Here is a 23,111-nt window from a genome sequence, read left to right as displayed (position 1 = left end):
TAGATCCATTAGACAGAGCAAGCAGCCAGTTCTGGCCTTGGCTTAACCCTAGATTTTATCACCCTCCCTTCCCCTTTCCTTCTGACCTATTTCCAATTCTTTTCTTATTCCAATGAGTCTTCAAGTATGATTCCTGGACCAGTAGTAGCATCAGTGTCTCCTGGGAACTTACTAGAAATGGAAATCCTCACACACCATCCCAGATCTACTAAATCAGAAACTCTAGGAGTGGGGCCCAGCTATCTGTGCTCACCAAGCCCTCCAGTGATTGGGATGCATGCACAAGTTTGGGAACCTCTATCTTAACCATTCAACTGTACATAAGCATTAGGCAAAGAGATGCCAATTGTTAAGACATCCTTAGAGATGAGACAACCTTCAAATGAAGCCCGTGTCTCTGAAGACCCTCCAAAAGTCACAGCAGAGAAAAGGAGCTTCTCCCAGGCCAGCACCACACTCTTAAGCTGCTGTCCTAAACCCCTGCTCTCCCGAGAGATGGCAAATGGGTGAGGGTATGGGTACTTAGCCAGGCAGATGCCTTGAGCCTACTAGTAGAAAAAGCAAGAGACAAGGCAGAATCCCAATCTTCCACACATACTCTGACTTGAGGAAGCGAGCAGTTTTGATGATCTGTTTGGTAGCTTCAACATAGCCGTTCTCACCGAAGTACATCAAGGCAGCCCAACAGGCTGCACTAATGCCACCAGGCCGTGAGCCTGCCACGGTTGGGGAAGCATAGATGCCCCCTGGCCAATCTGTAGCAACGAAGAATTGATAGTTCCTGTACTTCTTGTCACTGTATAACACCACTGAAGAGCCTTTGGGGGCATAGCCATACTGAGGAGGAAAACAGAGAGGTGAGAGTGCAGTTCTGTCTGGCAGACCTTGTCCCAAAACTCTCAGCATGCAAAGGAATTCCTACTCACTTGTCAGTTCCCCTGTAATGTTTCCCACTGACTTTAAGGGTTCAGACTTAAAATGGTAGAGGGTAGAAGGAATTTAAGGCACAGAGTTTAAATTCTCTGTTAGGGATGAGGAATCTGAGGCCCAGGGAAGAACAGTGTCTTGCCCTAGTTAATGGATTTACTCCAGCTCTTGCCTAGCATGTGGTCTTCCTTATTTAAAATACTTCTCTGAGGCAGTAGGTCAGGATGGAAACAAAGGTATATTTTCAGTAGAAGCCAGGAAACGATAGAATTTAAGTAACCTGGAGCAACTTTTAAACTCACCATCTGATCCCCTTCCCATGTGTTTTGCTTACTAATACACCTCCTTTTTAAGAACATCATGATACTCAGACTATAAAAGCTACTTCATCCAGCTTTAAAATTAACTATGTAATTGGCTTCCTTATAGAAAACGTACCTGCCTAATTAACTCTCACATGGAATTTCATTCCATAAACCACACAGAAATGGATGGTTAATGAAAAATGGCAAAGGAGCTATCTGGGTAGAAGGCAAAACCAGATTCTGACTAACAATCTATCTGTTTGCAGATCATTTAGAGTTTGAAAAACAAGTCTTCACTATACTTATGTTTGAAATAAACTCTGAAAACGCAATCAAAACAAGGCACATATTCCTGAAGTTGCTAATACTTCTTCCACATCTGAATATACGTTCAAAAGAGTTCCCAGCCGATGTAGACTTCGTCTTGGTCCCCCAAGGGTGGCAGGCATGGACATCTCCAACACTTTAAGATGAATGCTTTTGAGCTCACAGGTTTCCTCCCCTCTCCCAAGGGACTCTTCCACCAACATCCTCCTGTCACGTAGGCTCAGGAGTCCAGTGGCATAGGAGCTGCAGTATTAACATCCACCTTCTTAGGAACTCCAACATCAACCCTCACCTCTTCCACCCTCCACCTCAAATACTTTCAAGGCTTCTGGGAACTTTTTTTTTTAAACAAGGGCCACAACACTAGTGTGCTACAGTTACATAAGATCAGTGGATACAGTAATTCTCTTAGCCAATGAGATCAAGGTAATAGGTTCCTTTTCATTCTTGCTTGTCACCTGTGCTCCCATACCCCATCACCTGAACCAGCTGGCCTGGTGAGAGCAAAGAGCTAGATTTAACTTCACACTCTGGGGGAAGCTAATGCTTTAGTCAATTAATTTGTCAATAATAATCAAAATAACCAACTGTTAACACTTGATCTCCTCCTTAGCTCACCTTATGGGTATCAGCTGAAATGCTGGTCACACCTTTCACCCGGAAATCAAATGGTTGCTCCAGCGGGTATCCTGCTTTCTCCATAAAGACAATGAGGAAGCCTCCCAGACAAGCGTCTACATGAAGAGGTATTTTGTATTTGACAGCCAGCTTGTTCCAAAAAACAAAGAACATAAGAGAATTTCATTTAGAACCCCATAACAAAAACGTTCCAAAAGTGAAAACATGGGCTATAAACACAGGCTACGCCCCCAATGATTTAAAGAACTGGCTATTTTTGACATCCTAACAAAATTTATCTTTCAAATGTATTTATTTTGTCTTCAAAATAATTCATCTGCAATGTGATACCTATTTTATTTTTAAATATGTATGACTTCAAACTCCTTGCAAAATCAAGCAGGAAATGGGTAGAGCTCTGATTGAAGCTGCCTCTGGAGTAGGGGAAACAGTCCTGCTTTAGTCTTTGTGGGTGCAGAGGGAGGGTGGAGGTGCTGAGGGGCAGCCTGTGGACTACTACCCTCTGGTGGGCACGTTCCCACATGCAGATTATTTCCTGACCTCAATCTAAAAGGAATACTATTTCAGAATATCCAGCTTAAAGAAAGGCCAAGGCCTTGTATTATCCCTCCTGCAGAGCAGAGGCTAGCAACTTTCAGAGGTTCCAAACAGAGTTGTACAGCTTTCCCTAGGGCTGATGAGAGCTACACATCACTATTGTGGTCAAACCTAGAATCAAACTCACTTCTATTTGCCAAGTACTGCACCATTAGCTTTTACTTTTAAAATCTCAATTTGACTGCCAGGGTAGCCCATTTCGCCCATGTACCTTGGCCACTTCAGGGACAGGATCTATCACACCATGAGGATATTGAGGGACAGAACAGACGAGCATGGCAGTGTTACTGGTGATGGCTCTTCTCATTGCCTAGGGATTTAAAGTTTAAAGGAAAATGAGAATCTATGTCACAATTGCTCTTCTCCTCTGCTGCCAAGAACAATCTGGGCTACCAGCTCAGAGTTCCAGTTCCACTAATGCCTTCAGCACTCCAACCAGGGAGAAGACTGCCTCCCCACTGTGGCAGCAGGACGCACACAAATCCAGATAGGTCCATTTGGGGCAAACAGTCTGAGAGCACAAAACAAGAACAATACAATCACTGCGGGGGTGGAAACAATATGAGCTAAGAGGCAAAAGAGTTAAATGTGACCCCCGCCCCGCAACCCACTAGCAGTGAAACCCTGAGTAAACTACTTTACTTCACACTCTGTTTCCTCATCTGTGAACTGCAACAATATAATAGCTTCCTCAACCTCCCTGGACTGTCATAAGGCTCAAATGTGATTCTGATAGCACTGTGAGACTCGAAAGTTCCTCTACACAAATGCAAGAAATAAAAATAATTACTATCAGAATGACAATGATACTAATTCAGGCCAATTAAAATCACACTGAGAGTCTTAGGGCAAGTTAGGCCATGCTTATTTTACAAACAGAGAAAAGAAAGGAAAGTGATGGTATTGATAGCAAAACCCAGGTCTTTCAAGTCCCAAGTTAGGGACGAAGTCACTTCCCTTTTAGATTTTGTGAATCTATGAAAACACTGAAGCTGGAGTCGATCACCACTGCCAGTGGCAGTTTTTGATATTCTGGCTGCTCAGAGCCAGCCTGAGTGTGACTGGAAGAAGCCAGTCAGTGAGATGCACTTCCCACTCTCAGAGATGGGGACAGACAGCAGGCCCTTGGTGTGGGGGGCGGGGGGACTCACCCGCACATCCACCTCCATCATCTTGTTCAATGGGACCCGCACAATCTTCATCCCAAAATAATTGGCTGCTTTGTCAAATGCAGCATGGGCACTTTGGGGAGCCACACTAGATGACAGGGAAGAGGAAAATGAAATTCAGGCCAAAATAGGATTCAAGAGAGAACATAGTAGCTAGTCTAAATCACCAAAAGTAAACTTCTTTTTTTTTTTTTTTTTTTTTTTGAGACAGAGTCTCGCTTTGTTGCCCAGGCTTGAATGAGTGCCGTGGCATCAGCCTAGCTCACAGCAACCTCAGACTCCTGGGCTTAAGGGATCCTACTGCCTCAGCCTCCCGAGTAGCTGGGACTACAGGCATGCGCCACTATGCCCGGCTAATTTTTTCTATATAGAGTTTTAGTTGGCCATATAATTTCTTTCTATTTTTAGTAGAGACGGGGTCTCACTCTTGCTCAGGCTGGTCTCGAACTCCTGACCTCAAGCGATCCACCCGCCTCGGCCTCCCAGAGTACTAGGATTACAGGCGTGAGCCACCGCGCCCGGCCTCAAAAGTAAACTTCTGATTGTTTTTCCTCAAATTATTTTAACTGTTTATACCACTTTTCTTTTTAACCATAAACAAAAAGAAGCCAACTGATTTTACTGTAGAAACCTTCTCCCTAGTATTTAGGAAATCATTTTGAAAACATGAAGGAGAACTCAGAAGTAATCCCACATCAAAGGATCCAAAGCAGGTGAAAGTTAAAGGACAGAGAATTTGGATAAGAGCAACATAAGGTAGAGCTTTCTAATGGCTGGCTATCCAAAGAAAGGCGCTTCGATGAGAAGCAAGCTTCCCAACACAGCGTATGTTCAGGCGGAAACGTACAACTGCTGGCAAGCACATTAAAGGAGCAGGCAAGCTTCAGATCAGTGGACCCTTCCAACTCTGAAAGACCGTGGACCTGCAAGAAACTAAAATCCCCATTTCTCCTACACATTGGGAGTAGTGTTGCAAATACTGTTGAAAGAGGAAATGGGGTCATAGGTAAATATTTGCTTTCAGACTTCTCTCAATTTCTCCACTCTTACAATTCATCTGTTCCCCTAAAGGTAGAGAAAAATCTCTATTGCTAAGTAAATACCATGAACTGAAGATTTCGTAAGAAGAAAGAATGGCAGCCTGACATATTCTCTTAGGCTAAGTATGAATCATAGCATGAGACCATGTGCAACAAAACCCTTAGTCACTGATGCTTGTGGGGAAGACATTAACCCAAAAGATGTAGCATAAACACACTGTACAAGGATAGAGAGTCTAGAGAAAAAAATGTAACCAAACATCAAAATTATGTTCACAGTGGCAATGTGGGTAAATCTCGAAAGGCTATTTTTTTTTATTTTTCTCCCCAGAAAACAGCCCTCAGAAAAATATTCCTAGAGAGCACCCTGAGGCAGCCTATAAAACTTAAGTGACTTTCACTGAATTAAGGAAGTAGAGAGCTTTCCTCAGGCTCCAGACAATTTACAGTAAATATCACAGGATTCAAAGATGTAGTCCTCTAACTCTGTCACTTTTGGGGAAAGGATCTCATTCTTGCTTGTAGTATATGCCATGTACAAATGTGGGGGCTTAGGAATGACCTTTAAAAATAACTGGCTGATCCATTTAGAATTTTGCTGAATGTGAAAGGATCAGGGTAGAGGGGCCAGGACAGGGGAAAGAGGACTGGAATTGCTAGAGGAAGAGAAGCAGCAGGAAACTGAACAAATTACCAGGCTCAGTTTCATACAGCAGTACTCCAGATAGACAAATCTAAAAGGGGAAAAAACAGCTACACATACGTACATTTCTGGAGTTTTGATCCCCTTCTCAAAGGCCAGGCCCCGATAAGCTTTGCAGGCCATTAGTATGCTCTCTGTACCCCCGGAGGTCACCTATAATAAAGAAGAGATGCCATCTGTTGGAAGAGGGTCAAAGATAGGTATCAGCATGTGCTTCCTGCCCTCATCTTGACAATGTGTGATGAAGAAACAGATAAGGACTTGGATGCATGCTGCAGGGCAGATCCTGCTGTGTCTTCCAGAAGGAAAATCTGGCTTCGTTGGCTAAACCCAATCTTGGTTCAAGAGAGAAATAAAAATTACTAAACAAGAGAATGAGCAGATCCAGGTGCAGTGGGGTGTGCCTGAAGTCCCAGCTACCCGGGAGGCTAAGGTGGGAGGATCACTCGAACCCAGGAGTTCAAGACCAGCTTGGGCAACACAGCAACACTCCATCCCCATTTAAAAAAAAAAATGAGCAGAAACTCAGCACTATCTGCACAAGTGTGCATTTGCCCAGATCCCACCTGTTCATAATCTATTTACATTTCCACATTAATTCATCCATTTTCAGATACGACATTTTATGCCATTCAAAAAGGATCAGGATAATTGATTTTAATTTAAATTTTCAATGTCTGTTGAGGAAAGTGAAACTGTGAAGTTACAATTCTAGTAAAGTGTGCAATACATTAGAAGATCAAAAAGAAACATTCAGACTTTCCAAAGTAAACTTGTGGTTTAATGAGTTTGAAAGACAGAACCAGGCAGAAGTTTCTACTTAGATGTTTGCTGCCCTGAAGCTAGGCTTAGCCCTTCTGATAAACAAATTTCTTTACCACAGCTCAAACAAAAAGATACAGAGATCTTTTCATTCATCCTATTTTTCTCACTGGACTACAGACTCATTAAGGTGGGGACCAATCTGTTCATGACGACATTCCTACTGCTTATAATCGCAGCTGACACCTAACAGACCCTCAATCCACATTTCTTGACAACTTGACTCTCAGTAAACTGTGACCAACATAGGCACATCATGGCCACCTGGCTAATTTTTATAATATATGAAAACGAATAATTTCAAAACAAACAAAAAGCCATACCACTAAGCTAGCAGGACATCTTAGATTTACCATCTCTGCAGATTCATACAATCTTACATAGGCTTTTTGTTTAACAGGTGAGAAAACTGAGCCCCTGAGAGATTAAAGCAGTTCACTCAATGTCATACATTAGCATCTGCTGATAAACAAAACTTTTTATGTTAGTGTAGTTTGATATAGGGTAGAAATGAGAAGGGGATGATTACTGAACTTTCCTAAAATAATATCCACATATAGGGCAAAAAATACTATTAGATACGAATTTCCAGTGGTCAGGAGTTATATGAAAGATCAGCTGAGAAAAATTAATTTATTTCTTGACTCAAGAAGTCTTTATGAAACACATGACCATCACCCACAAAATAATGCACTGAACTTGGGCATGGGACACTTGTTTGTAGGTCTCTTCATTTCTGTGCTGGAGAAGACAAAGTGCTTATAGTTGAGGTTGAGGTCAGCTGTGCGAATCCGCAGCATGTCCTGTGATCTAGCAAAACACCTCAGAATGTCACATGAGGAGCCAGACCAGCTGTGAAGAAAGTCAGGAAAGGACCAGCAAAGTCTAAGTCTCCAGGGCGTCAATCTCTCACTAAGGTCCAGTAATGACCGAAGCAAAAATATTTCTAAATTCCTAGTCATCCACTGCATGTGTGCTATTTTTAGTCCAATAACTAATCAAAACAATGCCATTATTTGTTAGGTAAACACCAGTGTACTGTAAAGGCAGGAATACCTAAATTCTACTTTTAATTCTTATTCCTGATCCCCAAATTCTGTGTCTTAACGATGCTGTTCCTCTCCCACTTCCCTCTACCCCCACTAACCAAAGAAAAACAAAAATTGTGAAGTGAGAAAACGGAGGCCTTAGTAACTACTTGTTACATTATTCAGCTTCTTTCAACATGTATAAAAACTCTCACTCTAACATATGATATTAGCACAAGCCAAGAATGTTTCACATGGTAACCTAATTTCTTTTAGTATATGAAGTCACCTCTCAGCCACTGCAACTGAGGCAAATGAACAGAAGGAAAGATAGTTTAAGGCTGATGAACAGAGAACAAGAGCTTAGGACCCTTGGTTAGGAACAGTCTAATGACTGCCCAGCCATTTGGCCCTGTCTTCTTGCTTCCTACCTCTGAACACCGAACTCTTTCTTCACCAAAAGCAGCCCATTGAGAGAGAGACAGAGAGATATATGAAGAGAAAGAAAGAGAGACAGAGACTAAAGGGGGAGAGTGAGAGAGAGAAAGAGAGAGACACATAATAGCAGAGCTAATTAGTCATAAAGTCTAAATATTAGAAGAGACTGGGAATCAGATTCTGTCCTTCTCCTGTTCCCTGACATATCCTGTGAAGAAGATCATGATGGCAGAGACATGGTTTAATTGTAGCAATGCAAAAGACTCCTAGGATTGGACTTCTGGATTAAGATGGAAAACTGAAACTACTTCACAGATTTTCTCTCCCCAAATACCTGAAAGAGTAAGGTGGGGGCGGAGGGGGGAGGAAGGGAAGAAAAAAGTCAAAACCTGCAATAAAAACAAAGAGAGAGAGAGATAATCTAATACAATAAATGTCAAATACTGGCAATCAAAAAAAGGAAAGAAAGAAAAGAAAGAAAGAAAGAGTGAGGCACAGCAGAGAGCAGAGGTACAACAAAATGTATTAGTAGTTCCTAATCAGCCCTGGAAATTGTAGTAGGGAGTCAGCAAAATCTTAGAATTCTCATTTATAGTCCCCAAATCTGCAGAGAAGCAAGCGGAGGGGGAGGGGGGGTTTCTTCTTCCTCTTCTCATCAGCAAGTGGTAGCATGGCTGCTAGGGAAAAAGGAGCAAAATGAGGAAAGAACATCAGGACTGACTCAGAGTGAAGACTTCACAGACTTCGCAAGATTGATTAAAGAAATAATCAAAGCCCAAAGGTAATTATTCTTTTCCAAGTAGGCAGAGTGAACGCTGATAGGTAACTTATCAATAGAATCTCAGAAGAACAGAACTAGATATTCTAATAGAGGCAGACCAAAGCTTTAGCTGAGCCCTGCCCCTAACCAAAGGGTGTCAGACAAGACGCCACCGACCATGCACGAGAAAAAGTAGAACCTCTGGAGAGAGCCACCTCAGGATGAGCCAGGATGGAAGAAAATGGCACTGCAACTATGCGAACCCACTAAAAGGGAAGAAAGGTAGTATGTTGTGTGCAAAATGAAAGCCCAATTTAGATGGAAACCAGCTAAGGGACAGAAGGAAACTTCTCATAACTGTTTCTCACTATAGGACAATATCATAAGAACATGAACTCAAGAAAACAAAAGTTCAAAAACTGGACAATGAAACAACAGAATGAGCCAGCAAACAGCACCCATAAAGAAGTAATACCTACATTAGGAATAGTAAGAACAGAATAAACACTGCTGAGAATAAAAATACTGACTTTGAGGACAAGGTCTGAGATAAGCTTAGTGAATCAGAGAAAAAAAGATGGAGAATGAGAGATCAATGCCACTCCTAACCTGGAGAACCGCGTTCATCTGGCCAGTCAGAGACAACAAAAGGCATTCAGAGAATGACTGGGATGGATGGAAATCTGTGAGATCTTATGAATAGCTGCGTAATCTAGAAAAAAAATGTGGGGAAGAGAGATTCAGGGGGGAAAGTGGCTTTCAAATATACAAGGTCTGTCATGTGGAAAAAAATTATGGAATGTCTATTTCCAGCAATATAGATTATAAACCTCAAGCAACACTCCTGAAATAACTAAAAAGCTTGATAAAACATCAGAAAAAAACTTTTTTAGATCCGTAACTGAGTAAAATAAAGAAATATATGAAACCTCAAAACAAAGCAAAATCAAGAATCCTGCAAGATCAGTGAGTGCTAAAGCTAGCTTTCACCCTGAGGGTGGTGCCACCCCTAGAGATCTCAAACTCCCACAATGACCAATGAACAGAAGTATGGGTCAGGAGATAAATTTAGGGCCTGCCCAAGGTAAGAAGTCCAATGGGAGATGGCTGAAAAAACACACACTTTCAAGTGTATGAGAAAGAAAACCCACTAGCACAGAATTAGCAAGGAAAATTGCTTTTCTAAGTCCTGATACTCAATTAAAGAAAAATAAGAATCTCTTAAGAATGTGTAACAAGACAGCCCTTATGTGAGTTTGTGGTCTAAATCCATACTTGCTCTGTGGTACAAAAATGATAAGCTGAGAATCTGACTTAAATTGGTTCCAATATAGTGGCAATGCCCAGCAACTGACAAAAGGAATTACAAATCTTCTCTGGAAAAACTTAACTTCAATCTAGGCCTCAAAGAATCCCTATAAGTTCCCAGAAAAATGAGTGGCTCCTATGGTTAAAAAAAAAACATCATAAATATTATATAAGGAAACAAGACACCATGAGTGAAACCAGCAGAATCAGACAGGTAAGGCTCATAGATATTGGAATTATCAGAAGAATATAAAATATTTATGTGCCATGTATTTAAATAAACAAAATATAAGCCAAGGAAAGGGACTATGAAGAACAACCAAGTATATTTAAAAAAAAGAAGAACCAAACAATTCTCAAGAATGAAAAATACAGTAAATGAAATTTAAAAGCACAATGGAAGAGCTATTAATAAAAAATGGATCAGAGACAGCTAAAGACAGAATCAGTAAAACCCTTTTACTTATCACCCAGCTCAACAATTTCAACTCACAGCAAATCTTTCATCTACCCCCACCTGCCCCAGCCACAGTTGCTATTGAGAGTATCAGTTGTTCTAACAGTTACACCTTTACATGTCGTCTACTTCCTCTGGCTGCTCTCAAACCCCAATCAAATGTGTGTTGGCCCTTTTCATTCTATCCTTCATGTCTCTTAACCTCTCTTTCATACTTTCTATTTCTTTGTCTCTCTGGACTGTATTCCGGTTAATTCTATTGGCTCTGTCTTGTTCCATAAACGTGACTTTGAAATCATGTAATTATTTTATATAGTTTTAATTGAACCAGGGCTCCTTGGACAAATGGATTCTAGGTCTGGAGTAGGAAATGTACAAGCTGAACCTGGAATATTTTGTTTAAAAAAAAAGAAAAAGGAAAGAAAGAGAAAGGAAGCTTTCAAAGCTTCCTGGTCACGTAAAAAGACCCAGGAACCAAAATGAAGATGCTCCTACCAGCCAAAGATGAAGCAATCTGAGCATCAATCTCTATAACAACTACAATGGATTGAGGCACATACAGTATTCTATAATTTATCCATCTAAATGTGTACTGTTGATAGACATTTAGATTATTTCCGGTTTTTAACTATCATGAATAATGTTGCTATGAATATTCATGTACATATATCCTGATACATACGTGTACTAGTTTTTCTAGGGTACGTCCTGAATAGCAGAATTTCTGGGTCATAAGATATGTGTATCTTCAGATTTACCAGACAAGGCCAAACTGTTTTGTGGCTGTTTAACCTGTGGTCTCTTGAAAGTTCATAAAGAGTCTAAAGCACAGGAGAATACCTACCAATTGTAAGTACATCATCATCTCCCCTCTACTGGTCACCCCATTCATCCTAATACCATATGGGAACCCGTTGCTATATTATGTTTGGTTCAGTTTTTTAACAGTTTTGAAATTTTGTTTTGAAAATGAATGCCAGGAATACCACTTTTGTTAGCTACTAAATATCTGAACATGTCAATTTTCATGATGCCAACATATTAGTATTAATAAAAAACAAAAAACACTGTTTGCTGGAAAAAAACAAAAAAGAAACTATGAAGTGTTCTTGTCTTCAAATGGGCCCTTCAGTAATTAAATTTGAAGGCTTTATGATGACTGTAAGAGTATCTGACAGGATTAGCACCTCTAGGTTACCATTACGGCATATTGAATGAAATCTATCTATCCTACATAAGCTGAGATTTTGTTTTTTTCTAGAGTAGACAACGTCAGTTTCTAGTGACAAATCTAAATAGAATATTCATCACAGTTTAGGAAAACCACCACCTACTTGAAAGAACAGGTAAAACAAGGAAACATGTCTTTAAATATGATGATACTCCCCCTTCTTTATTCCTAGTATGAAATAAATGAGATTCAGTTTATAGAAAAATGATAAAGTGAACTTCTGGCTGAAATAAAATGAGAAGTGTATCAAAAAGACTATAGGATAGTTTCAACAAAAGTGTACATAGATAAATGCATGGGTAGTAGGCGTACAGGTGAGCGTGAGGGAAGAGAGAGGAAGGGAGGGAAGGAGTAGAGAGAGCAGTGGCAACATATTTACATTTAGAGACTCTAGGGTGTTCTTTCAACTGTCCTAGCAACTTTATGTAAATTCAAAGTTTTTCCAAATAAAAAAGTGAAGAGAAAAATGTCTAGAAGAATATATACCAAAATATTGATACTCTATGGATTACAAAATTACAAGTAACATTTTAAAACTGCAGTTAATCTGGATCTTTCTATAGTAATCAAATATTACTTGTATAATAAAATATTTTTAATAAACTCTTCTATTTTAAGCTAAAATATAACACTTTTGGATGCTATTTGCATATACTTACGCATCCACAGGAGTCTGGTCCCCCATTGAACAGAGAACAAGTCATCTTCACAATTTCTGCCTCTATTTTACGTAGTCCTGGGAAGATATCTGGATGCAGGGGGTTACTCCATGCAAAATCTCCATAAGCCTGCAAAGAAATGCAAGCAGATGTGAAATAAGACTATTTTACTATATACGACAAAGAATCATGCAACAAACAACAGTTTCTAGGTATTACGTACAACACCAGGAACTGGAAAAAAGGTAAGATATGATCCCTAACCTAAAGAAGATCAAAATATAGTGGAGGAGACAGACATGCAAATAAATAATTTTACAATGTGGTAAAAAAGGAAGCATAAATTTAATTAAAAGCACAGACCATAACACCAAACAGACCCCGTTTGAAGTCTTAGCTTTGCCTATCACTCTTAGCCATGCAGGTCAATAAACGTCATTAAGATTTAGTTTCTTCACATGCAATAAGAGATGGTTGGGGTACCTACCTGACAGGGTTTTAGGAATAATTAAATAACATCATGTATGCAAAGCACTTAGTAGAGTGTGTGGCACAAAGGGGCTATTGTTATTGAGTGCAATACCAAGTTTATGTACAGAGTGCTAAGGGACTCTGAAGAGGAAATAACTAACATCCTGAGTGGTCTGGAGGTGTCTGTTGAGTGGAACCTGGAGAGATGACTAGGAATGCATCGTTTGGAACAGGCAGAATTAAAAACGGGAAGGAAAACAACATAAGCACATGGCATATTTAGTAAAGAGAAAAGGCAGGATTAGTGTTTACATGGGAAACTAACAGGAATGGTTAAGAAAATATAGATGGGAGCTGGCTCATGAAGAGACTTGTATTCTCTGCTACATAAAGAACGTGGCTTTGTTTCATCCTGTTGGTAACGGGAAGCTACCAAAAGATTTTAAGCACAGAAGTAAGATCAGGGCATTACATCAATACACAGCTAAGCAAAACCTGTAATAGTAATACTTAGTAAGGTGTGAGTGGTTTCATAATTATAATAATCAAACACAAAGATCTTAGAGATCCTCAGTCCAACCTCAATTTCATATGATGAAGTGGGATTTCAAAAATAAATCTGATTAGAAATGGAAGAAGCTAAGGATGAGAATTATCTGAAGTATAAGTGAGACTACTGCTCATCTCAGGCCATGTGATTTGAGGAAATTATGACTGAGTTTCCCTATCTTGTCTCTCCTTATCAAACAAAATCGCTTACATTAAAAATCTCAGATGACCAGACTCCCTTCCCTAGTAATCTGCCTTCTACACAGGACATCCATAAAGCCTAGAAACATAAATAACATTTTACTATTGCATAGACTGAAGATGTCTTTGACAACATTATGCATATTTGCCTATGTTTGGGTGAAGAGAAACTTCCTAAACATCTATGTTTTTTTTTTTTTTTAAACAATAAGCTTTCCTCAAGTAATTTCTCTAACTACAAAAGGAAAGAGAAAAAAATGAGGTCATGTATACTGGCATAGGCCTCCCACGCTTCCCGCAAGAACTGGACACTCACCTTCACGAGGAGCTGGGTAAGCTGCTCCTCCCCACTGTACACTGCTCCGGAGGCTCTCCCTTCTTGCCAGAAGACATCTGCAGAGAAAGTGTAGGTCACTGGGTCAGTAAGCAGGAACCCCTGGGAAGACAACTAGGCTCTAATAAAGAAGAAACAGGAGGCCGGGCGCGGTGGCTCACGCCTGTAATCCTAGCACTCTGGGAGGCCGAGGCGGGTGGATCGCTCGAGGTCAGGAGTTCGAGACCAGACTGAGCAAGAGCAAGACCCCGTCTGTACTAAAAATAGAAAGAAATTAGCCAAACAACTAAAATATACACAAAAAAATTAGCCGGGCATGGTGGTGCATGCCTGTAGTCCCAGCTACTCGGGAGGCTGAGGCAGAAGGATCACCTGAGCCCAGGAGTTTGAGGTTGCTGTGAGCTAGGCTGATGCCATGGCACTCTAGCCCAGGGAACAGAGTGAGACTCTGTCTCAAAAAAAAGAAACAGGAAGGCCGGGCATGGTGGCTAATGCCTGTAATCCTATCACTCTGGGAGGCTGAGGCAGGAGGACTTGAGGCCAGGAGTTCAAGAATGGCCTGAGCAAGAGTGAGACCCCGTCTCTACCAAATATAGGGGGGAAAAAAAAAGAAGAAATCGGAAGAAACCCCTCTGGGTACAAAAGAAAAAAGAATTAAGAAGAAACTCAATGGCATTCTTATATTAAATCAAGAAAGAATTTCAGTAAAGAGCTATCACAGTAAAATAAAGATGAAAAATCCTCAATTATTATCAACAGCATAGAAAAGATATTAACAGCATCTAGGTACAATAAAGACAGTCCAATAACAATACTATCCTCATCCGCAACTGTCTTCTAACAGCAGAGAAATTTTCCTTTGTCTATACTTATTTTCTGTTTTCTGTATGGCTTTAGTGTGACCTTTTTCTGCCATAGCTTCCTCCTTCTCTCCCTTCCTATTCAGTCATACGAAGTGTGGGAACTGTTATGAGCAGAATTAGCAGAAAAGAGCAAGACAAAAGTGTGAAATTTCAGTACACGATCATTAGAGCTGGAGCCGGGGAACAAGCCATTATCAGGTATGAACTATGAACATCTGGTCTCAGGGGCCTCTTCCTTCAGCCAAGCCTGGAAACCCACGCAGTACTAGCCACCTGCTTCCAGCAGCATATGCTGTAGCATCCAAGATCAGGAACACAGTCAACCCTGGGATAAAGCTCCTTTATCCCAATGCTGAAAGAGAAGAAAGGTTCCCAACCAGAATATAAGGTCAGATTTTCTACTTCCTGAGATGCTCCCCAGAGATGCTCTACATTGTACTAATAAATTTGTTAATGTGGGTGTCTCAGGTCCTTTTGCTGTGATGTGGCTGTGCCCTATTAAACTGCACATAGCCATGGTTCTCCAAAGCAAAGATCTCCTGCTCTAATGAGAGCAGAAGGCTGGGTAAGTAAATATACAGACAAATTCCCATTCTCACAGCAATCTGCCAAGCTCTGGCTTATTGCCAATTTGACTTTCACTCTTTCCTTCAAGGACATTGCTCTGTACCATACACATCTTCAGACCAGTGGTCACCAGCCTTTCAAAAGTAGAGTATGTGGTTTCATTTCCTGTTCTTTTACTAGAGCTACAAAGTATGGCCATCAACAGACAGTGACTTAAAAACTGAAGGGAAAGGCAATATGTTGGCAGCAACCAGCCCTCATAATCATGGAACTCTTCAATACAAAGGTGTCAGGTTGCTAACTCCTGCTTTATATCTTCTACACCCTAGGCTAAACCTAATTTTGTAACATCTAATGTCAAGATCTCAACACATGTCACTTAGATATTTTAAAGGTTATTTGTCAAAACGCAACATGGAATCCTAGACTGGATCCTAGAATAGGAAAAGGGACATTAGTAGAAAATTAATGAAATAGCATTTGAAGTGTAGTTAATAGTACAGTACCAAAGTTAATTTTACAGTTTTGACAAATGTACCATGGTTATATAAGATGTTAACACCAGGAGAAGCTGAGTGAGGGGCATACAGAAATCCCTGTTATCATCTTTGCTACTTTTCTATGAATCTAAAATTATGCCAAAGTAAAAAGCTTATTTTTAAATAGTACTTGTAATATGATCTTAATCTGTAAAAATGTGCATGTGTTCGTGTTAATAATAATAGCAATAATAGTTAACACTTACTGAACACTTACTTTATGCCAGGCACTACACAACACTTACACGTACGATCTCATTTAATCCCATAATCATCCTTTCAGGTAATTACTGCACTATTATTACTATCCCCATCGTAGAGATATAGAAACTGGGGCACGCAGAAGTTAAGTAACTTACTCAAGACCATACAAGTGGCAAAACCATGATGTGAATCAGGGCTGATTCCACAGGTTACATGCTTAAGCATTAAGTTGTTTGGTGTATTTAGCCTGTCCATATTTGCTCACACACATATGTGTGTATATAAACACTATTAACATTCTGAGATATAAACAGATATAGACATACAGATATAAATAGATACAGATGATGGAATTATATTTTCATGATGGAATTATAGTGACTTTATATTTCCTTTTGTGTCTTTATACAGATATAACAATTTTTACATGAATCTGTATTTCATTTGTATTACATATGATACATTCTCTTTGTAAAAGCATAAATGCATTTATTTTATTTGTGCTTAGAAAAGCAGATGGAACCAAGTTCCACTGTCTCTGAGATTTGCTAGCTTTATGGATGAAGAATATAAATCTAAACTTTTTTTTTTTTTTTTTGAGACAGTCTCACTCTGTTGCCCAGGTGGAGTGCAGTGGCATCATCATAGCTCACTGCAACCTCAAACTCCTGGGCTCAAGCGACCCTCCTGCCTCAGCCTCCTGAGTAGCTGGGACTATGGGCGCACACCACAATGCTCAGCTAACTTTTCTATTTTTAGTAGAGACGAGGTCTCGCTCTTGCTCAGGCTGGTCTCGAACTCCTGAGCTCAAGCAATCCTCCCACCTTAGCCTCCCAGAGGGCTAGGATTACAGGCATAAGCCACCGCACCCGCCAAACATAATTTTTAAAATATGAAATTCAGCCTTTGAAATAGGAAGTAGGCCCGCCTGAACATACAAGTACCAAAGGTGAGTTATTCTTAACCTCTATGAACATTAAACAGTGACAAAACCAGCTACTTTAAGGAAGTAGATAGCATGCATATGCCAAGCATCATACCCATGGAGCTGTAGTCCTTGAGTTTCTCCAGAACTGCAGACGAGCTCAGACCCTGGGAGGGCAAAGCTTTCACATACTCTTTGTCCACTTTCAGGAATGACATGTTCTTGTGAATATCATCCTTAGCCTTGTTCACCTTGTCTTGGATCTCGAAAGGTAAGACAGACAAAGTTAACAAGAATATACAAGAGTATAGAAGAGAGAGTAGAAGCACCAGTTATGACAATTGGCTGCTCAACGCTGGGCACTGCACAAGTGGTACTATTAAACTAGGATGATATATTTTCTTAAAGCGATGTGGTGATATTTTGATTGATCAGCTATTTTCTGACATGTGCAACAGCCTCTTTAAAGTCTGAAAAGCCAACCTTCTCTCAATTTCCCCATACCTCTTTTCTCTGCCATGTAGACATCGCCCCTACTTCACTTGGTTTGGATTCCCAAAAGCCAGCACTTCCCTGAGGGCAATATTTGGACCTTGATCCTACCTTGGCAGCAGCTACAGTGTATGTGCAAAGAGTCAAAGGTAGAATTATGAACAGCAGCCAGAAAACCGGCCATGCTGCAGTAAAAGGGATTCTGGTGTTTGTACAAGTGATGAGCTCCTGCAACAGACATGCACAGAGCATACCAGGAATTTGGAGGCCCCATACAATTCCCCACATACAAGCTCGAGGCATTTTAAGAATTCACTGAAGAAGACTGCATTTTATCTCCTTAAGCTGCTGTCGACAGCTTGCACGGTCTGTCTCTAAAATGCTATGGAGGAATTAAGGTCCTTTCTGCTGTGCAATTTATCAACTAATGTTATTTCTTTTCCATCCTCATAGCCATAGTTTCTGAGACATTTTCTTTCATACCCTTGCTCACTCACTCACTCAACAAATACCTGTTGACTACTGCAGACCAGGGATACACAGCAAATAAAACAAGCTTAGGCAGGGGGGTACACAGTGAAAGAAAATAACTCCTATTGCCATGAAGCTTATTTTTAGTGGGAGAGACAGAAAATAAAAGTCAGGGACTACGGGGAAAAAACCAGAGCAGAGTAAGGAGACAGAATGGCAGGGGCTGCTATTTATGACAAGAGGCTCTCGAGGGGTAGGTTTGGGGAGAGAGGCTACATGTCATAATTTGTGTGTGTTGCGGGGCTATGGTTTCAGCAATATACTTGTTAAAGTTTGCTGCCCAAGATCTCACTCCAAACTGTTTAGATTTTCTCTTCTCTAGCCATGTTTGATTAGAACACAAGAAGATCTGCTTAGCTATGGCCCTCAGTGAAACCACAGGGAAAACCACTCCATTAAAAGAGGTCTGCGTAGTCAAGCAGGTCAGCACTGGCAGGAAGCAGAGTCCACACTCTTGGGCAATGGCAGGGCATGTTGTGGACATGGAGACATTTTTAAAGTTGTAAGTAAAAAATTATGCCACATAAATGGTGACCACGTAGCAGGAACAAACTATGAAAGCTGAGCTTCCATGCATAGAAGATGCTGTTGTAATAAAATGAAACAGACAGAAAACAACGAGAAGTTTATAAGAAAGCACAGCAAATACTTCCTCAGCCCCAATTCTTGCCTCAGAGCCTGCACATTACCCAATTTCTTCATAGCATTTATTTCAAAATGAAATTCTTATGTGTTTATTTACTCGTTTATCTTCTATCTTTCCTACTAAAATATAAGTTCCATGAGAGGAAGGACTTGGTCTCATTCACCACTATATCCCCAGCACCCAGAAAAGCACTTGACATTGAGCAGGTGCTCAGTAAATATGTGTTGACTAAGTGAATGTAAGTGAATGAATGAGAGAGGGACACACACACAGAGAGAACAAACAGCTTTTTGTCTCTAAGTCTCAGAATTTGCTCCTGGAAAATGGAGGATTAGTCTCTAAGGATCTTCTAATTTTGTTATTTTATAAATTTAAGAACGGGTTCTGGAACCCTAGCATTTATTTGTCTCAAAATCTGGAAATCAAAGGGGAAGAGTAAGAAGAATAAGGACAGAAACAATGCAGGGAATAAGGGAAATTCTCTTATTCTTTGCACTACAGCCCATCCTTTGTAACATCTTAACATCCCCCCTGTCCCCTCCCCTTACTCTGTGAGGACTAAAGCAGATTTGCTTTTAGGGCTTAATATAATTTGGAGAACAAACAGAAGCCCATCTCCTCTCATTCCCCTTCACCACCTCAGTTATTGCTTCTACTTCTCTACAGGATGTGAATCTGAAAATACATATTTCTAGGAGAGTTAGCACAGTGGTCTGAATGGATTTTAGCCAAAGGCTAAAGAAAACTGCCATCTCTTCTGCTTTGGCCAGGAAAGGGGAAACAGAATTGAAAGAAAACTCGAAAGCAGGTGAAGTTGGGAAAGACCAAAGTAAAGTTGAGGGGCAGGGGCAGAGTAGTGGAGGAGATGAAGACATTAAGGACTCATTTGCCTTCGAAGCTTACAAAGGGGACTGTCCTGTTTATCTTCACCTGTGACAAAGAAAAAGGGTAATAAGGTGACTACCTTATCCTCAACGTGGGTGAGGGTAAAGAGGATACAATAAAGGGGACATACTATCCCATGGAGAGGCGCAGAGAACAAGAAAATAGTTCTGTTATCTCTTTAAGTTTCTAAATCTGGGATGAGCAAACTACAGCCAGGGCCCACCTGTGCTCTGGCCTACCTGCATTTATAAAGAAAGTTTCATTGGAACACAGCCAGGCCTATTGCTTAACCTATCCTCTTGCTGCTTTCCCTCCACAAGGGCAGAGGTGAGGAGCTGCAACAGACACAGTATAACTTATAGAGCCCCAAATGCTTCATATCTAGCCCTTTATAGAAAACCTGTACCAACCCCTGACCTAAACCAACCTCTAGATAAAAATAGGTTACTGGGTATGGAATGTCCGATTTCCTTAAGTACTGAAGTTTGACAGTTGATATCTCTGACATTTCACTTTAGCCCTTCTTGGGTTTTTTTTGTTGTTGTGAAGGTACATCCTCATTCTTTCAAACACACATTTTTGGCTTGTGACTATCTTTCAATTTTTTTTACAGCAATTTTTGTGAAACCATGGATACGTCAAAATTTCATGTTATTTTTTAATATGAGTTCCGTTGTGGAACCAATACAGCGCACACAGCTCAAAATATCAACAAAGTATTTGGGAAGGATGTGGCTAATGAACGCACAGTATGTCGATGGTTTGAGAAGTTCCATTCTGGTGATTTTAATTCTGAAAATGAACCATGTGGGTGACCTGAAACCATAGTGGATAATTATGAGCTGAAAGCTATAGGGGAAGCAAATCTATCTCAGCCTACTCGTGAATTAGTGGCAAGGTCTGACGTTTCTATTCCAACAATATTGGACCAATTGAAACAAATGGGCAGGGTAAAGAAGCTGGATAGATGGGTACCACATGAATTAAATGAACATCAGAAGAGAAATCATTTTGAAGCTTGCCTTTCTTTGCTGTCACGACATGAAGGCAAACTATTTCTATACTGTATTGTTAATGTGATGAAAAATGGATTCTTTTTGATAATCTCAAGTGTTTGCCACAATGGTTGGATAAAGATGAAGTGTCAAAACACAGTACAAAACTGAATATTCATCAAAAAAAAGCTAATGGTGTCTGTTCGGTGGTCCAGTGCTGGTATTATCCACTACAGCTTCATGAAACCTGCTCAATCGATTACAGCAGATGTCTGCTGCACCCAGTTGGACGAAATGATGAGGATGCTTGTGATTAAGCAGCTGAGATTGTTTACTAGAGACAAGCCAATCCTCTTGCAAGACCACATATCACAAAAAACAACACTGCTCAAACCACAGAAGCTGGACTTGGAAACTCTCTGTCATCCATCATATTCACCAGACCTCGCCCCAACTGACTACCACTTCTTCCAGGCTTTGGACCACTTCTTCCAAGGAAAAATATTCAATTCTCAACAAGCTGTGGAAAACGCCTTTCATGATTTCATCACCATTCACTCTTTAGGCTTCTTTGCTGCTGGCATAAACAAGCTACCATTAAGATGGCAAAACTGTGTCAATAGTTTACGCACATACTTTGATTAATTGTACTGCTTCTTGTTTGAGATATAATAAACTACACTTTTGATTCAAAATTATATATTTCATATTTAATAACCTAATATCTAAATTCAGCCAGCCAAATATTGTTCCAAAGCACCATAACACTACAAGCAGGTTTTCTAATTTCAAATTCTTCTTCCTTAACAGGCTTCTCATCTCACCTTTGGCCAAATATACTTAAGAAAGAGTTAAGTCAGAGTTTTTCCACCTTGGCCCTTTTGACATTTTGAGCCAGATAATTCTCTGTTGTGGGGTTGTCCCGTGCTTTGTAAGATGTTAAGCAACATCCTTGGCCACTACCTGCTAGTGCCAATAGCACTTCGCCTGAGTTGTGACAACCTAAAATGTCTCCAAGTATTGCCAAATGACTCCTGGAGGTTGGGGACAAAATCATCCTTCCCCCTTGAGAATATTAGGTCTAGTTAATAGAAAGAAAGAAGTATGATTATCAAGAGGGGAAAAAAGACCTATACAGATTCCACTTACCTTGCGGCCAATAATAGGCATCTTCCTGATGAGCTTAAAATACTTCCTTTTAAACCTTGACCATAAACCTAAAAGAAACAAATGCTTCCATTATTCAAATAGATTTCCATGCATATGACCTGCTAGTCCTAATGTAGCAACCATTCAATGTATCTCCCACAACCTCACTTGCCTTCAGACTGCCAAGGTAGAGTTTCTTTCCTTTAAAAAAACAAAAATAAAACAAAACAAAAACCTTTTAAATTTAAATTTTTGAATAAGTTATATATTTACATGGTTCAAAATTTAAAATAAACACACACCTAGAGAAAAGTTTTCCTCTCTCACCTGTCTCCCAGACCCTCATCCCACTTTCAGGTAAACACTACTGTTAGTTTCTGGTATACCCTTCCAGAGTTTCTTTATGCATACAGGAGCAAGAGTAAAGATATATTCCTATTTGTCTCCCCTTTTTACACAAAAGGTAGCATACTCTAGCACTGTACTAAACCTTATTTTTCTATTTAGGAATATTATCTTAAAGATCAGAGCTTCCTCATTCATTTTTATAGCTGCAGAGTATTCCTTTATATGGATGTACCATAATTTATTTAATCTGCCCCTTACTGATGTCCATATAGGTTGTTTCTAATATTTGCTATTACAAACCATGCTGATATAAATAACCTTGTAACACAAACCATTCTGCATACATGCAAGTATACCTGCAGGATAAACTTCCAGAAGCAGAACTGTGGGGTCAAATGATGTATGTATTGTAGAATTCTTGACCTTGCCAAAGTTTCCAGATGCCCAACATTTCTCTTCCTTCCCCCAAAACAAATGGACAGCCCATGGTTTTTTTCATAATCTATGCTCCAGTCTCTCATACAACAAAGATCCTGGCAATATTTTCTGGATCTAAAAAGGCCTTCAAAATCGTGGATGCAAATCAGAGTCCATTCTGTCAGGCAGTACATAGGACAAACAGGAAACTCCAATCCTGTTGATTATAATAATTATAAATACATGGCATGTAAATAGACTGATATGCCCTTTAATGCATTCAGATTCAATGTATCTCAACTGACTGTGACAACAGTATTCTGATGTCAGTACAGAAGGCATTATATATTATCCACAAGTGACATAAAGGGCAGTGGCAGGTCAGAGCATCAAAATTTGCTCAAGGCCACAGATCAAATCAGAGATGGAGTAGAGATTTAACTGAAGTCTTCAGTTTTTTAGTCCAGGACTCTACATTGCTTCAAATGCACACTAGGAATTTTCTGTTATCCCAATAAGAATCTAGATCGAGCATTTATCCAAGGCATAAACTGAATATGAACCTTAACTGCATTCCTAGGAGAT

At 40.1% G+C, this 23,111-nt stretch overlaps 1 protein-coding gene across 5 annotated transcripts in view; it reads right to left on the bottom strand.

Annotated features, from left to right (window-relative positions):
* The window catches only part of SGPL1 (sphingosine-1-phosphate lyase 1), a 56,771-nt gene that overhangs the window by 5,443 nt on the left and 28,217 nt on the right, over positions 1-23,111 (bottom strand). For all 5 annotated transcript variants that reach the window (XM_045567993.1, XM_045567995.1, XM_045567996.1 and 2 more), the window contains 9 exons: positions 21,762-21,829; positions 17,179-17,326; positions 13,948-14,024; positions 12,411-12,539; positions 5,772-5,860; positions 3,947-4,052; positions 3,007-3,105; positions 2,178-2,327; positions 599-837 (listed from right to left, as the gene is read on the bottom strand). In XM_045567993.1, coding sequence (XP_045423949.1) covers positions 599-837; positions 2,178-2,327; positions 3,007-3,105; positions 3,947-4,052; positions 5,772-5,860; positions 12,411-12,539; positions 13,948-14,024; positions 17,179-17,326; positions 21,762-21,829 — 1,105 coding nt within the window. The remainder of the gene's footprint in view (positions 1-598; positions 838-2,177; positions 2,328-3,006; positions 3,106-3,946; positions 4,053-5,771; positions 5,861-12,410; positions 12,540-13,947; positions 14,025-17,178; positions 17,327-21,761; positions 21,830-23,111) is intronic.

This window comes from Lemur catta, chromosome 14 (assembly GCF_020740605.2).
Source record: "Lemur catta isolate mLemCat1 chromosome 14, mLemCat1.pri, whole genome shotgun sequence".
Classification (NCBI taxonomy): Eukaryota; Metazoa; Chordata; class Mammalia; order Primates; family Lemuridae; genus Lemur; species Lemur catta.
This window is presented reverse-complemented; position numbering and strand designations above follow the sequence as displayed.